This window comes from Muscardinus avellanarius, assembly GCF_963383645.1.
Source record: "Muscardinus avellanarius genome assembly, chromosome: 13".
NCBI classification, from domain to species: Eukaryota; Metazoa; Chordata; class Mammalia; order Rodentia; family Gliridae; genus Muscardinus; species Muscardinus avellanarius.
Genome location: NC_137799.1, coordinates 99,000,176 through 99,014,484, shown reverse-complemented (window position 1 = coordinate 99,014,484; position 14,309 = coordinate 99,000,176). Strand labels below are relative to the sequence as shown.

The 14,309-nt window shown below is 52.6% G+C and overlaps 1 protein-coding gene across 3 annotated transcripts in view; it reads right to left on the bottom strand.

Annotated features, from left to right (window-relative positions):
* Nucleotides 1–13,490, bottom strand: part of SEMA4D (semaphorin 4D) — a gene marked incomplete at both ends in the record, with an annotated part of 39,908 nt that extends 26,418 nt beyond the window's left edge. For all 3 annotated transcript variants that reach the window (XM_080708547.1, XM_080708548.1, XM_080708546.1), the window contains 5 exons: nt 472–565; nt 4,502–4,600; nt 6,488–6,550; nt 10,737–10,882; nt 13,391–13,490. In XM_080708547.1, the coding sequence (XP_080564673.1) occupies nt 472–565; nt 4,502–4,600; nt 6,488–6,550; nt 10,737–10,882; nt 13,391–13,490 (502 nt within the window). The remainder of the gene's footprint in view (nt 1–471; nt 566–4,501; nt 4,601–6,487; nt 6,551–10,736; nt 10,883–13,390) is intronic.
* Between the last annotated feature and the right edge of the window lie 819 nt (nt 13,491–14,309).

The following is a 14,309-nucleotide window of genomic DNA, read 5'->3' as shown; positions in this document are numbered from 1 at the left end:
GATTGAAGGCTTAAGGCCAGCCTCAGAACTATGCAAGACCCTGTTCAAAAAAATTACAGGAGGACTGCAGTTCACAGCCAGCCTCGGCTACTTAGTGAGGCCCTTTGCAACTCAGTAAGACCCTGCTTCAAAATAATGAATAAAAAATAGGGTAGAGGGTGTAGCTCGGAGGTAGAATGCCCGTGGGTTCCATCTCAAGTACCACAAAAAAAATCTCCAAATGAAGGATCAGGCTCCTGGGCGGCTGACCTCCCTCACAGGAAGGCGTAGCATCTGCGGAACCCTGTACAACCACAGTGGATGGACGGCATGCAACGCACCGTGCTGAGTTCAAAAGAAGATGCGCAAACTCTCTAAGGGCCGCTGAAGTCATGGCGAAGCCGAGGAAGACCAGAGTGGCAGGGGGCAGTCCTGGTGGACACCTGACCCGCAGCCTCAGGCTTTGGGAATGGGGGGCTGCGTGGTACTCACCGACCATGACGGACGTGTAGCTGTGTGCCGGGTCAAAGGGACACCTGCCCTTGCCGTCTTCGTTTCTCCCCATAAACTTAAAGGACATTAAGTTCTAAAGCAGATGAAAAGAAACACGTATCTTAGAGTGTTGTGCTCTCCAGGGCAACGATGTGTCTTTGCAGCATGTAATTTTACAGATTTGTTATTCTTGGGAGACAGAGAGAATGGGTCCTGAGCCCTCTGGGTCCCGCTCAGATCTACACACACCAGCGTCTGGGCTCTGCAGGGACCCAGAACCTCTGTTTCCTCACCTGTGAAGTGGAGAAGGTGATGCTGGGGTCTAGAGCTGTAATGAGGACAGAGTGAGCCTAATACAGGGCACACTGGGCAAGTGAACAGAGCCCACAGGCAGATCCTAGTGTCAATAAAGACGGGAGCTAGGCACGGTGCACACGCCTGCAGGGCCAGCTCTCGGGAGGCTGAGACAGGGTCATACAACCACAGCATCTTACAGACTCTCAGCAACTTAGCAACACCCTGTTTCAAAATAAAAACTCTAATACAAGTTGGGCATGGTGGCGCACTCTTGTAATCTCAGCATCGGGAGGCTGAGACAGGAGGATCACGGTTCATGCCCAGCCTCAGCTATTTGTGAGGCTCTTTGCAACTCAAGTGAGACTCTGTTTCAAAATAAAGAATAAAAAATAGGGCTGGGGTGTGGTTCGGAGGTAGAATGCCCCTGAGTTCCATCCCCAATACAAAAAAAAAAAAAAAAAAAAAAATTTCTAACAGTACTGGGGGTAATGTCCCTGGGTTTAATTCCCAGTACTGATAAACATATAAAATAAAGAATCACATTATCCAATAACTGGGTTACAGAAAACACCAAAAAGTACAATCCCTACCTCCCTTCACCCAACAAAACACAAGTCTGAGGGACCTGTGATCTGAGCAGCAGAAGCAAAACCAAGCTGCGGGGAAGGGCGCGTTTTCATCTTGGGATCATCTCTCCTCCTCTGAGAACTTGCAGAAGGGAAATGGACAGACCCAACTACAGAAAGAGCAGGGAATTGCTCAGACGTGGAAAAACAAGACAGAATCAAATGACACATGGGGGAATGCCAGCGCGCTGACACATGGGGCGTGCCCGCTCCTGGACCATGGGACAGGAATGGACGTGTAGGAAAGCACACTCGGGAGGAAAACAGGCAAAACCGGCTGCAGGCAGGAGACCCAGGGGCAGCCAGAAACCCAGGAAGCACGGAGATGCAGTGGGACGCCCTGCGGCAGCGCCTGGGGGCTCCGGAGGGGCCGCCAGCAGCCTGGGACTCAAGTGCTCAGCGCCGCGCAGGAAGCTCAGCACAGGAAGCTGCAGCCAGGCTCAAACACATCCACAGGCCCACTTGGTACCAACGCGCACATCTTGAACTGCGGCTGGGGGCGACGGGGGAGCAGGGACAGGACTGGAGCCGATGAGACTCGGGTTAGGGTTAGGGTTAGAAATGTCTTTGTGTGTGGGGGGGAAGTATTACTGGGCATGGGATCCAGGGGTGTTCTACCTCCAAGCTGCACCCCTAGCCCTTTTTATTTTGAAAAAGGATCTAAGTTGCTGAGGGCCTAAGTTGATGAAGCTGGCTGCGAACCTGCGTTCCTTCTGTCTCAGCCTCATAAGGACTGGGATTACAGGCCACATCTGGCTGAATGTCATTATTATTATTATTTGTTTTTGCAATGCTGATGATGGAACCCAGGGGCATTCTACCTCTGAGCTACACCCCAGCCCTCATTTTTATTCTTTATTTTGAAATAGGGTCTCACTGGGTTGCAAAGGGCCTCACTAAGTAGCTGAGGCTGTCCGAGAACCATGATCCTCCTGTCTCAGCCTCCCAAATGCTGGGATTACAAGTGTGCACCACCATGGCCAGTCTACTTTTCTTTCTGGTACTGGGAATCAATCCCAGAGGCATTCTACCTCTGAGCTACATCCCAGCCCTATTTTTTTTTTTTTTTAATTTTAAAATAGGGTCTCACTAAGTTGCAGAGGGTCTCATAAGATTGCCGAGGCTGGCCTCAAACCTACAATCCTCCTGTCTCAGCTTCCCAAGTACTGGGATTACAGGTGTGTGCCACCATGCCTGGCTTAATGTCATGTTTTTTTGTTGCTGCTGTTGTTTGTTTTTGTGGTACTGGAGATGGAACCCAGGGGCATTGCACCTCCAAGCTAGACTCCAGTCCTAATTTTTAGTCCTTTTATTTTTTTGAAATGGGGTTTCACTGAGTTGTGAAGGGCCTTGCTAACTAGCTGAGGTTGTCTACGAACCACAATCCCCCAAGTCTCCACCTCCTGAGTCCTGGGATTACAAGCATGTGCCACCACGCCCAGCTAAATGTCTTTATTTATTTATTTATTTAGGTGGTACTGGGTGTGGAACCCAGAGGCTTTCTACCTCCGGGCTATACTCCCAGACCCATTTTATATTTTATTTGGAAGCAGGGTCTCACTAAGTTGCTGAGAGCCTCACTCAGTAGCTGAGGCCGGCTTCGAACCTGCACGATGCTCCTGTCTCAGCCTCCCAAGCGCGGGGATTACAAGCGTGCGCCACCACGCCCGGCTTTAAATGTCATTATTTTTAAGAGGGCTGGTGAAGGCAACTGGGAGTCCTCAGTCATACCTAGCAGGCACACAGGCCCCCACAGCCACGTGTGAATACAGCCACACATGTCCAAATAGGCACATGTGTTCCCAACCTGGCCACGTAGGTGGTCAGAATACACGGGAATGGCCAACTTTTCTGTAGGGCTGGAATTTTTTGTTAAAAGTATCAGGAAGAGCTATTGGTTTAGATTTTTTGGGGGGAGGGTACTGGCCCCAGGAGTCTATATCCGAACTATATCCCCAGGCATTTTTATTTGTTATTTTGAAACAGTGTTTCGCTTTTTGAACCCAGGGGCATACTACCTGGCAGTATGCCTCCAGCCTTTTTTAAGGTTTTCGTTTGTTTGGAAATGGTCTCTTTTGGTTGCTGAGAATCTCACAAAGTTTCTCAGGCTAGTCTCGAACCTGAGTTCCTCCATGCCCAACTAAGGTCTGGATTTAAAGCAGGCATACTACCCCTTCCCTCAGGCACTGACATCTGGGTGGAGTGTTAACAAACAGTACTTTCAGCTTCCAAATAGCCTGAATACTTAAATATCTAGACAGATACGGAATGACCCCTGAAGAGCTCATTTACTGATGTTCAAGGCTGATGTTCAAGGTCATGAGGGTTACAGTCTTATCAGTAGACAAATCCATTGTGATGGTGGTGCCCTAGGCAGGTAGCATGTGGTCTTGGGGACAGCCTATGATCCTGGATCTGATCCCTTGTGTGCTTTCTCTGCTTTCGGCCTCTGTGACGTGAGGAGCAGAGACGATGACTTCCTAAGACCCAGGGACCGGATGAGATGCGGAACCCAGGAAGAAACACAAGCTGTGAAGAGGAGGAGGTGTGGTCCTGGGCTCTCGGCACAGGGAGTGTGAATCTGTCAGAGTGCACGTCTGGGGTGGTGCTGGTACTAGGGACTGAACCCAGGGCATTCTGCCTCCAAGCTGTACCCTAGCCCTTTTCGTTTTTTGTTTTGAAACAGGGTCTCACTAGGGTCCTGAGAGCCTCACAAGGTTGCTGAGGCTAGCCTTGAACCTACGATCCTCCTGACTTAGACTCCCAGGGCCTAGGATTACAGGCGTTTGCCACAGTGCCTGGTTAGCAGAGCGCTTTCTAGATATCCCTGCATTGCACAGTCTGCATTCAAACCAAGGAGTACCAGGACCCCGTGCCCTGCCTCGAGTCACCAGCCAGCAGAGCCACGCGGTCATGTGCTCCTGACCACGGCCTGGAGAGGCTTTCTACAGAGGCCCTGAGCTGCACTTGGCCTCAGAGCCGATCGGAGAGAAGCCCACTGGCTCTCGGGACAGCGACCCCTGGACACCTGCCCAGGACCCGGTCGTGCTCTAACCGCTGAGCAGGCTGGCGCACGCATCTGACAGGTAACCAGTCCATGGCCTTACCAGGTGGTCGCAGGTGGGCTGGAACGCGTTGGTCCCGCAGACATACAGGGAGGTGGGGCTGAGCGGCTGCAGCACACGGATGTAGTTGAGACATTCTGTCTGCAGGAAAGAGAAACGCCGTCTACAGCCGTCCACTCCGCGAGCTGTGCTCCATCCCGTCCCACACAGCAGGGACTCACTGACACCCATCTGAGCTCTGGGCACACCCAGACCTCAGGATCCACAGGCTGCCCAAAGGCCAGGCAGAATTGAGGTCTGTCTTTAATGGATACTCAGCAGACCTCTAGCAACAAAACGGCTAGCCTCCAGCTGTACTGGGAAGCTGGCCATGGTAGTGGGTACCTGCAGTCTCAGGACCCGGGAGGCCGAGGCAGGAGGATCACAGGTTCCAGGCCAGCCGCAGCAGCTTGGTGAGGCCCTCAGCAACTCACCAAGACCATGTTTCAAAGTGTAAAAAGAGGGCCGGGGCGTAGGTTGGAGGTGGCACACCCCTGGGTTCAATCCCAAGTACAAAAAGAAATTGTACTGGGCTACCCGCTAGAATAAAATCTATATATTTTTTGGTGTTACTAAGGATTGAACCCAAAGACATTCTGCCTCTGAGCTATACCCCCAGCCCTAGTTTATGTTTTATTTGGAAACAGGGTCTTCATTGCTGAGGCTCGTCACGCACCTGTGATTCTCCTGTCTCAGCTTTCCCCAAATGTATCTGACTCTGGCCAAAGATGCACACTACTTGTCTTACTGCCAGTCCCGCCAAGTGTGCGTGGCTCTTCCTTCCTGGAGCCCACCCAATCTCTGTATCTCTAGGGGTCCCGGCCCCACCCACCGAGAAGCCTGAGGCTAGACCCAGAGGGTGCAGCCAGCGGCGCCTCATCAAAGCCCCTGTGGGCACAGAGGTGCCATTTAAGAATACATGTGCTATTTTAGGATGAAAAAGACTCGGATTATATGTGCTGCAGCCTGAAATTATCTCAAGGAAGTTTCTTTCTGATGACTGCTTTTAAACTGGTGGATATAACTCTCCATTGTTTCTCTGCCCCACCCCGGCTGGGAAGGGCCCTGCCTGCCTTTCAGCTCCAGAGGGCAGGGCACCTGCTCCTCTCAGCTCTAAGATGACGCCACAGCATCCGTGACTGTCACAAAGCCTGCTTCCCTCATTTCTAAGGTAACACTGAATTTATTTATTAAAAATTTTTTTGCACTGAGGATTGAACTTAGAAGCATTCAAGCTCCAAGCTCAGCCTGGTTTGTTTCTCATATGGAAACAGTGTCTCTCCAGGCTGCTGAGCTCTAAGTTACCGAGGCTGGCTGAACCGTGAGCCTCCTGTCTCAGCCTCCAAGCACTGGGATTACAAGTCTGTGCCATCACACTGGACTCCTAACACTAGATTGAGAGACACATGCTTTAGTCAGAGTCTTTAAATTTTGCTAAGAAAGTCTAGCAAACTTTCCTTGCTTTTTAAAAACATTTTGTGGTAAAATGCGCCAACAACTGCTGGAATCTGCCTGAACTCAGCATGGCCTCCGATCCGGGATGGCTGTGTGGACATCACGGTGCAACAGTGGCGAGGGGGAGCCGGAGCTCCCGAGGATACACACGCTGTTGTTCCCTGGGTGGGTCCAGGAAGTGCCAAGGGATGGGCATTTGCCAAGTCCCTAAATTCCAGCGACCTCTTCATGCCCAAGGCCACTGGGCTTACAGGAAGCACAGTGAGTCCTAGATTTGGTATAGGAAATAGTTTCTCTAGAGTCAAAATGTCAAGCCATTTGCATAAACCCAATTCATGCAACTAAAAACAGTGCTCAGCGCTTCCTGAGTGCCAGCTGAGGTGCCGGGACTGCGAGGGCGGCTTCAAGATGCGCAGCGACCAGGTGACGGAGCTGCCAGGCCCTGGCCCTGCACACGCCGGGCTGCAACCGAGGCCCGGGTCAGAGACCCAGAAGCTCCCGTGCGGCTCCTCTGTGGCCCGGGGAGGAGATTACCTGTTTTGACTTGCCCTTTTCTGTGCATCTTGCTTGTTTTTCTTCTGAGACCTTCCAGTATACCTGTTGGGGGAAAGAGAGGCCACTGGACTGCACATCCTTTCAAACAGGCTTCTGGAGCCGGGCGCGGCGGCGCACGCTTGTCATCCCTGCACTTGGGAGGCGGAGACAGGAGGATCGCGCAGGTTCGAAGCCAGCCGCTCTGGCTTAAAGAGACCCTGTTTCCAAATAAGAAGTATAAAATAGGTCTGGGAGTGTAGCCCGGAGGTAGAAGTCCCCTCGATTCCATCCCCAGTACCACCAAAAAAAAAAAAGAAAATTAAAAGTAAATAAATAAATAAAAATAAAAAAAATAAAAAGGCTTCTGGAGCTGGGCATGGTGCACGCATTTGGGAGGCGAAGACAGGAGGATCAAGATTTTGTCTGTGGTACTGGGATGTAACCCAGGGGCATTCTACCTCCAAGTCATCCCAGCCCTATTGTTTTTTTTTTTGGTGGTACTGGGGGTGGAACCCAGAGGCTTTCTACTTCCAGGCTATACTCCCAGACCCATTTTCTATTTTATTTGGGAACAGGGTCGCACTAAGTTGCTGAGAGCCTCACTAAGTAACTGAGGCTGGCTTTGAACCTGTGCGATCCTCCTGTCTCAGCCTCCCAAGCGCGGGGATTACAAGCGTGCGCCACCACGCCCGGCTTCTCAGTCCTATTTTTTATTTTTAGTTTTATTTGTTGTGGTAGTGAGGGTGGAACCCAGAGGGCTTTCTACCTCCAGGCTATACTCCCAGACCTATTTTATACTTTATTTAGGAACAGGGTCTCACTAAGTTGCTGAGAGCCTCACCCAGTAGCTGGGGCTGGCTTCGAACCTGTGCAATCCAAGAGGATCAAGGTTTGAGGACAGCCTCAGCTACTCAGTGAGGCCCTCTGCAACTCAGTGAGACCCTGCTTCCAAATAAAGAATAAAAGTAGGGCTGGGGGTGTAGCTCAGAGGTAGAATGCCCCTGGGTTCCATCCCTAGTAACACACACACACACACACACACACACACCACACACACACACCACACAGGGCCTGGAGGACTTCAGGTTACATGAAATAAGCCAGACTCAGAAAGACAAGCACTTCATGCTCTCTCACACACGGGAGAAGTCGACACTAAAAGCAGAAGAGTAAAGGCTGGCGGGTGGAGAAGGAGGCCCTGGTGTTGGGACTGGGCTTGTACCAGTGCAAGGTGCAGGCACGAATGGGACTATCGCATGGAACCCCATTAATGTGAACATTAAACATGTTCATTTAAAAAGTGACTTTAAGGTCAAGTTAAGAAAAGAACAGGAAGAAGAAGAGCTGGGCCTGGTGTACATGCCTGTAATCCTAGTAAGTGGGAGGATGGGACAGGAGGCTTACAGGTTTGAGGCAGTCTCAGCTACTGAGTGAGGCTCTATTTCCAAATAAAATATAAAATAGGTCTGGGAGTATAGCCCGAAGGTAGAAAAGCCCTGGGTTCCACCCCCAGTACCGCAAACAAAAAATAAAATAAAATAAAATATTTAAAAAATTTAAAAAGGGTTGCAAATATAGCTCAGAGGTAGAAGGCACCTGGGTTCAATCCCCAGTCCCAGAGAGAGAGAGAGAGAGAGAGAGAGAGAGAGAGAGAGAGAGAGAGAGAGAGCGCGTGTGTGTGTGTGTGTGTGTGTGTGTGTGTGCGTTACTAGGCATTGAGCCCAGAGGCATTCTACCTCTGAGCTACACTCCCAGCCTTATTTTATTTTTTTATTTTGAAACAGAGTCTCACTAAGCTGCTGAGGGGCTTGCTAAGTTATCAAGGTTGGCCTCAAATTCACGATCCTCCTGTTTCAGCCTCCCAAGTACTGGGATTATCCGTGTGGGTCACTGTGCCCAGCTCAGAACATAAACTTTAACCCCACCACCCCGATCATGTTGCCAGAGATTTCACCGGAGCTTGGCTGGAGTCCCCTTATTTTTTTAGATGCACATAAGCCTCTACCCTATCTATCCCTGGGACCACAAGGACGCCTTTCACCGAATCCTGGCAGGTGGGAGCACCAGGAGCCAGGGCTCAGAGGAAAGTTTACTAGACACCTGGAGAAGAAGAAAGGAGAGATGCCAGCACCCTTTCCCTCAAGTGATTTCTGCTGTAAACACTTTCTTTTCTTTTCTTTTTTTTTTTTTTTTTTGGTGGTACTAGGGATGGAACACAGGGGCATTCTACCTCTGAGCTACACCCCCAGGTGTATGTTTTGTTCTTTATTTTGAAACAGGGTCTCTCTGAGTTGCAAAGGGCCTCAGTAAGTAGCTGAGGCTGTCCTTGAACCACGAACCTCCTGTCTCAGCCTCCAGAGTGCTGGGATGACAAGCCTGCGCCACCATGCCCGGCTTGGCACTTCCCTTTTTCAGAGGACTCTGACTTCCGCTGACAGATGAGGAAGGGAAGACAGAACAGAACCTTCCCAGCCAGGCGTGGTGGCGCACTCCTGTGATCCCAGTGCTTGGGAGGCAGAGACAGGAGGCCGCAGGCTCAAGGACAGCCTCGGCAAGTAGCAAGACTCTCGGCGGCCTATAGTGAGACCCTGTTTCTTTTTTCTTTTCTTTCCAGTACTGGGATGGAACCCAACCCAGGGGCACTCTACCTCTGAGCTACACTCCCAGCCCTAATTTTTATTCTTCATTTTAAAACAGGGTCTCACTGAGTTTGCAAAGGGCCTTGCTAAGTAGCTGAGGTTGTCCGTGCACCACAATCCCGTCTTGGCTTCCCAAATGCTGGGATTACAAGTGTGTGCCCCAACGCCTGGCTCCTTGTTTCTAAATAAAAATAAAATAGGGCCTAGGGATAGCTCAGAGGTAGAATGCCCCTGGGTTCCATCCCTAGTGCTGAAAATATAAAAAAAAGAAAAACATCCCTTTGGCAAGGCATCGTAGTTTTGATGATTATGTCTGCGGTGGCTCGGGCTGGGGGACCCGCCTGCAGGAGGAGCCTCACCCCTGCCCCTTCTTGTGAGCTCAATCTCTGCACCAGACACCCCGTCAGAGCCTGGAAGGGCATGGAGGCCGGGTGGAGGCTGGGGCCTATGGGGCCTATGGCAGGCTGCGCTGGCTGGAAACTGAGGCCAGCCCCTGCATGGGAAGACTGATGGACGGGACAGCTGGCCCTGTGATGGGCTCGGACCAACTCATGCTTTACAGTAAACGCCTGCACAAACTGTCATTGCAAGCCGGGTGTGGTGCGCACGCTTGTAATCCCAGGACTCGGGAAGCTGAAACCATGGTGTGCGGCCAGCCGCAGCTACTTAGTGAGGCCCTCCTCAACTTAGTGATACCCTGTTTCCAAATAAAGAATAGAAAATAGGGCTGGGGGTGTAGCTCGGAAGTAGAATGCCCTGGGTTCCATCCCCAGACCCCCCCCCCACAAAATGTCTATCATTTGCAAGCAAGTTGGTGACATTTGAATGCTGGCTGAACAGCGGGTGGTATGAATTTTGGGGGTATCATTTTGGTTATTTGGACACAACAAAGTCTTTTCTCTTAAAAGCTACAAGTTGCCAGTGTAGTGGTGCACATTTTTAATCCCAGCATTTAGGAGGCTGAGAATGGAGGATTGCGGTTCGCAAACAGCCTCAGCTACTTAGCGAGGCTTTCTACAACTTAGTGAGACTCTGTTTCAAAATAAAAAATAAAAAGAGGTATGGGGTGTACCTCAAAAGGCAGAATGGCCCTGGGTTCCATTGCTGGTAAAAAAAAAGCTACAAGATGAAGGAGGGCAGCGGAGCCGGGTATGGTGGCATGTGCCTGTGTCTCAGTATTGGGAGGCTGAGACAGATGGATCACAAGTTCCAGGTCAGCCTAAGCAACATATAAAATAGGCTGGAGGGGGAACACCTCAGTACAAAACAAAAAAAAAGATGAAGAAGGTGCGGTTGGAATTTGCTTCGATGTCGCCACAGGTGGAGGCTGTGGTGGGCAGGGGGGAAGCCAGCCTTCCTGGGGACCGGGGCACAGGGATCACAGCACCACACCCTCCCCTCGGCCACAGTGGATGGACACAGTTCCATATAGGCAGTTCAAAGGAGAAGAAGAAGGTGGGCCCCGGGTTGCTGCCGGGCCACACCAGGGGGAGGGCTGTCACCCCACCAGGCCTCCGCACACCAGGGGGAGGGCTGTCACCCCACCAGGCCTCCGCACACCAGGGGGAGGGCTGTCACCCCACCAGGCCTCCGCACACCCCAGGACCTACCTCCTGCTCCTTCTTGGAAATATCTAGTGCGTTCACTGCGAACACGGCTTCCCGAGCGCCCACGTACAGCGTGTCTTGGTCCTCGCTCATCAGCAAGGCTGAGTAGTTGTAGATGCCTGGCTCGTGGAACTGCACCAGGCCCACCTCTGCAGGAAGCAGGGCACCATCAGAGGCCGGCGAGGGAGCCCGGGAGCCATCCCGCCCGGCTGAGCCCAGCTTACTGAGGGCCTCTGAGCACATGCGCAGGGCTTCAGCGACCCAAACTCCGTGGTGAGGGCCTCACGGCCAGAGCTTCCATTCCTGGCCCTTAGCACCTGCCAAGTTTCAAGCCTGCGGCCTCCCAGGAGACCACGGGCACAACTGCCCCCTTGCCCACCCCCTTTGTGTACACGTCTTTCATGATCCACAGATTAGTTTTAGAAAGAATGCAATATGTAAGATTTTCTTATTCAGGAAATAAAAATTTTGCTTCAAAGCCCTTTTAAAACCTCAATTTTGAGCTGGGGATGGTGGCACACACTTGTAATCCCAGTACTTAGGAGGCTGAAATAGGAGGATCGCAGGTTCAAAGCCAGCATGTGGTCACTTATGGAGACCGTTTCAAAATAAAAAATGAAAAGAACAGCCATGCACGGTGGCACACACCTGTAATCCTAGTATTTGGAAGGCAGAGAGAGGACAGCGGGTTTGAGGCCAGGCTCAAGAACTTAACATGACCCTCAGTAGAGGTTTTTATGTGAGACTGAGAGTAGAGTCCAGTTATAAGAGTGCTTGTTAGCATGAGGTTCTGGGTTTGATTCTCTGCACTGCAAAAAATAAAAAATAAGCTGGGCGTGGTGGCACACGCCTGTCATCCCAGCATTTGGGAGGCTGGGACAGGAGGATCGCGGTTCGCGGACAGCCTCAGCTACTACTTAGTGAGGCCCTCTGCAACTCAGTGAGACCCTGTTTCAAAATAAAGAATAAAAAATAGGGCAGGGGGTATCGCTCAGAAATAGAAAACCCCTGGGTTCCATCCCCGGTACCGCAAAAATATAAATAAATAAATAAATAAATAAATAAATAAACAAACAAATTAAAAAGGCCCTCAGAAGTTTAGCAGGGCTGGGGCTTTAGCTTGGAAGCAGAACGCCCTGGGCTTAACCCGTGTATGTGTATGTACATAACGTACGCGTCTGCATGCATGTGAGTACACATCACTTTTGAAGACTATGCTGCCCAGCCAGGCAGCTCCCGGGACCCACCATGAGCCTGCAGAGCAACAACACAAGGACCCACCCACTCACTAGGTAGCTGCACACAGAGCCGGGAGGAGCACAAGGAAGAGGCTACGTGGGAATCATAGAAGTATGTCACCGTTTTGTTTCAATACTGGGGATCGAGCCCAGGGGCCTTCTACCTTCAGAGGTACACCCCCAGCCCTTTTTATTTTCTTAATTTTGAAACAGGGTCTTGCTAAGGTGCTGACGGTCTCCCTAAGTTGCTGAGGCTGGCCTCAAATTTGCCATCCTCCTATCTTGGCCTCCCAAGCACTAGGAGGCTTCGGTGCTGCTTTTAGAGGGGTTTCTTGTTTTCCAATGTCCTGGTATCAAGCTGAGTGGCCTGGACCCCACGTTCTGGTTTCTTTACCAAGTGCCGCTTTCTGAAAGAGCTGGTGAGGGGAAAGGCGGCACTTTCTGTGGGTCCTCTCCTGACTCTGTGGCTCCCACCTGCTGCTCCTCGGCCCGCAGTGCCACCCTGGCCCGTGGGACCAGCCTGAAGTCCACCCGCAGGGCCTCCTCTTGAAGCTCTGCTGCTCTCCCATGCTTACGCCACGAGCCCATGGCAGCGTATGGCGGGGGGTGAGGCTCGAACCCAGGGCGTTCTACAGAGCCACGTCCTCAGCCCTCTTTTACTTTTATTTTGAAAACAGCGTCGTACTAACTTGCTGAGGGCTCACTAAGTCACTGAGGCTGGCCTCAAATCTACGATCCTCCTGTCTCAGCCTTGCAAGCACCAGAACTATAGGCGTGCACTAACAAGCCCAGCACATAATGGCACTTACTGAAGTCCCCAGCACCCACCACAGCGCTCAGCACAGAGCAGACGCCCCAAAAAATCAACATCAAAGTCAAAACAAACAACTCATGAGAGAGCCTGGGTGACGACTCTGACCTGAGCTTTCCACTTGGGAGGGAGGGCACGGGATGCTGAGCTGGCCTTGGCTGGTCTGAGACCTGTGACTGCAGGGGCTCTTGGCGGTGCCTCTGAGCAACTGTGCCCAGCACCCAGCACTTAAGCTTCTGAGCCACTGGGCCAGAAAGGATGGGGTCCCAACAACACACATCTCCCAGGAGAGGAAGAAACTAAAACCGAAACAGTGCAGGAAGCTCGGCCGCGCCTTGCGGAACTGTGCTCAGGGCCCAGCCTTCCCAGGTGCTGGGTCTACGCACTCTACCTCCGGCCAGAAGCTTCCCCATAGGCTTCCCTTCCGGACCCAGATTCAGATAGCGGGGCCCGAGTGAGCCGTGTGGAAATGTCCAGTATCCAAAGCGGCCCCTGAAGCAATGCGTGGGGCCAGCTATGGCGCAGGGAACCCAACAGACTGGACCGCGTGTGCCCCCGCTGTCCTCCCAGGTCCCCACTCTGGGGCACCCGCCCAAGCTCAGCCTCACCTCTGTGCTCCCAGGTGATCCGGGGCTCGGGCGCAAAGGCCAGCGTGGTCCCAGACACCAGCACCAGGGCTGCAAGCAGCCCCCCGACAGGGGCGTGCATCCTCGGGGGCCGTGGGCAGCAAGCAGTGGGCAGGAGGCAGTGGCCGCTACTCAGAGCCCGGGGGCTGGTGGCATGGCCCGGAGCCGGTGAGCGGCGAGGTCTGCGAGAGCCTGCATGGCCGCCGCTCCCAGCGTGGCCTCACCTCCGGAAGAGTACTGGAAGACAGAGAAGAGGAAGTGGTTATGGGCTGTCCCGAGACCACGCACTCGCTGCTCAGCGCCCCAATCCCCGCTCTCCCTGCTTCTAACCCCGGGTCTAGCTGTGAAGAAGTTCAAAGGCAGCCATGCTGCGGGAGGCTCCTGGGGCACAGCCTGTGCACCCGGAGGAGCCCCACGGGAGCCAGAAAGACCGGCGCTCCCACCCCTCGCCGGGCCTGGGTGCTGCTGGATGCAGCCAGAGACCAGAGGGAGTGGTGACCAGAGGGAGCAGAACCGGGGCCCCATTTCCCAAGCCCCTGGCTTCCCACTTCCTGCAGTGATGCTCACCGGGACAGCAAAGCAGGCCACGGAGATCTGGCAGGCACACACGTGTGCAAGAGCACACCTACCGGAACAGGCACACATGCACACACACACACCACGGATGCACATGCACACACATGTGGACCAAGCATACGCACATCAGCATACACGGGGCCTCTCCACACAGCGGCGGCTGAGCCGGAGGAGACAGGGCTGCCCCAGATGGGATCCGTTGACTCTTCAGCCTTGCTGAGAAGTTGGGTTTGCCACCACAGAAGTGCTGGTGATTGCAGCTCCGAGGGTGGCCAGCAAGGCCCAAGTGCCTGGCCTTGTGGCTCCTGGGACTCCACCTGCTTCT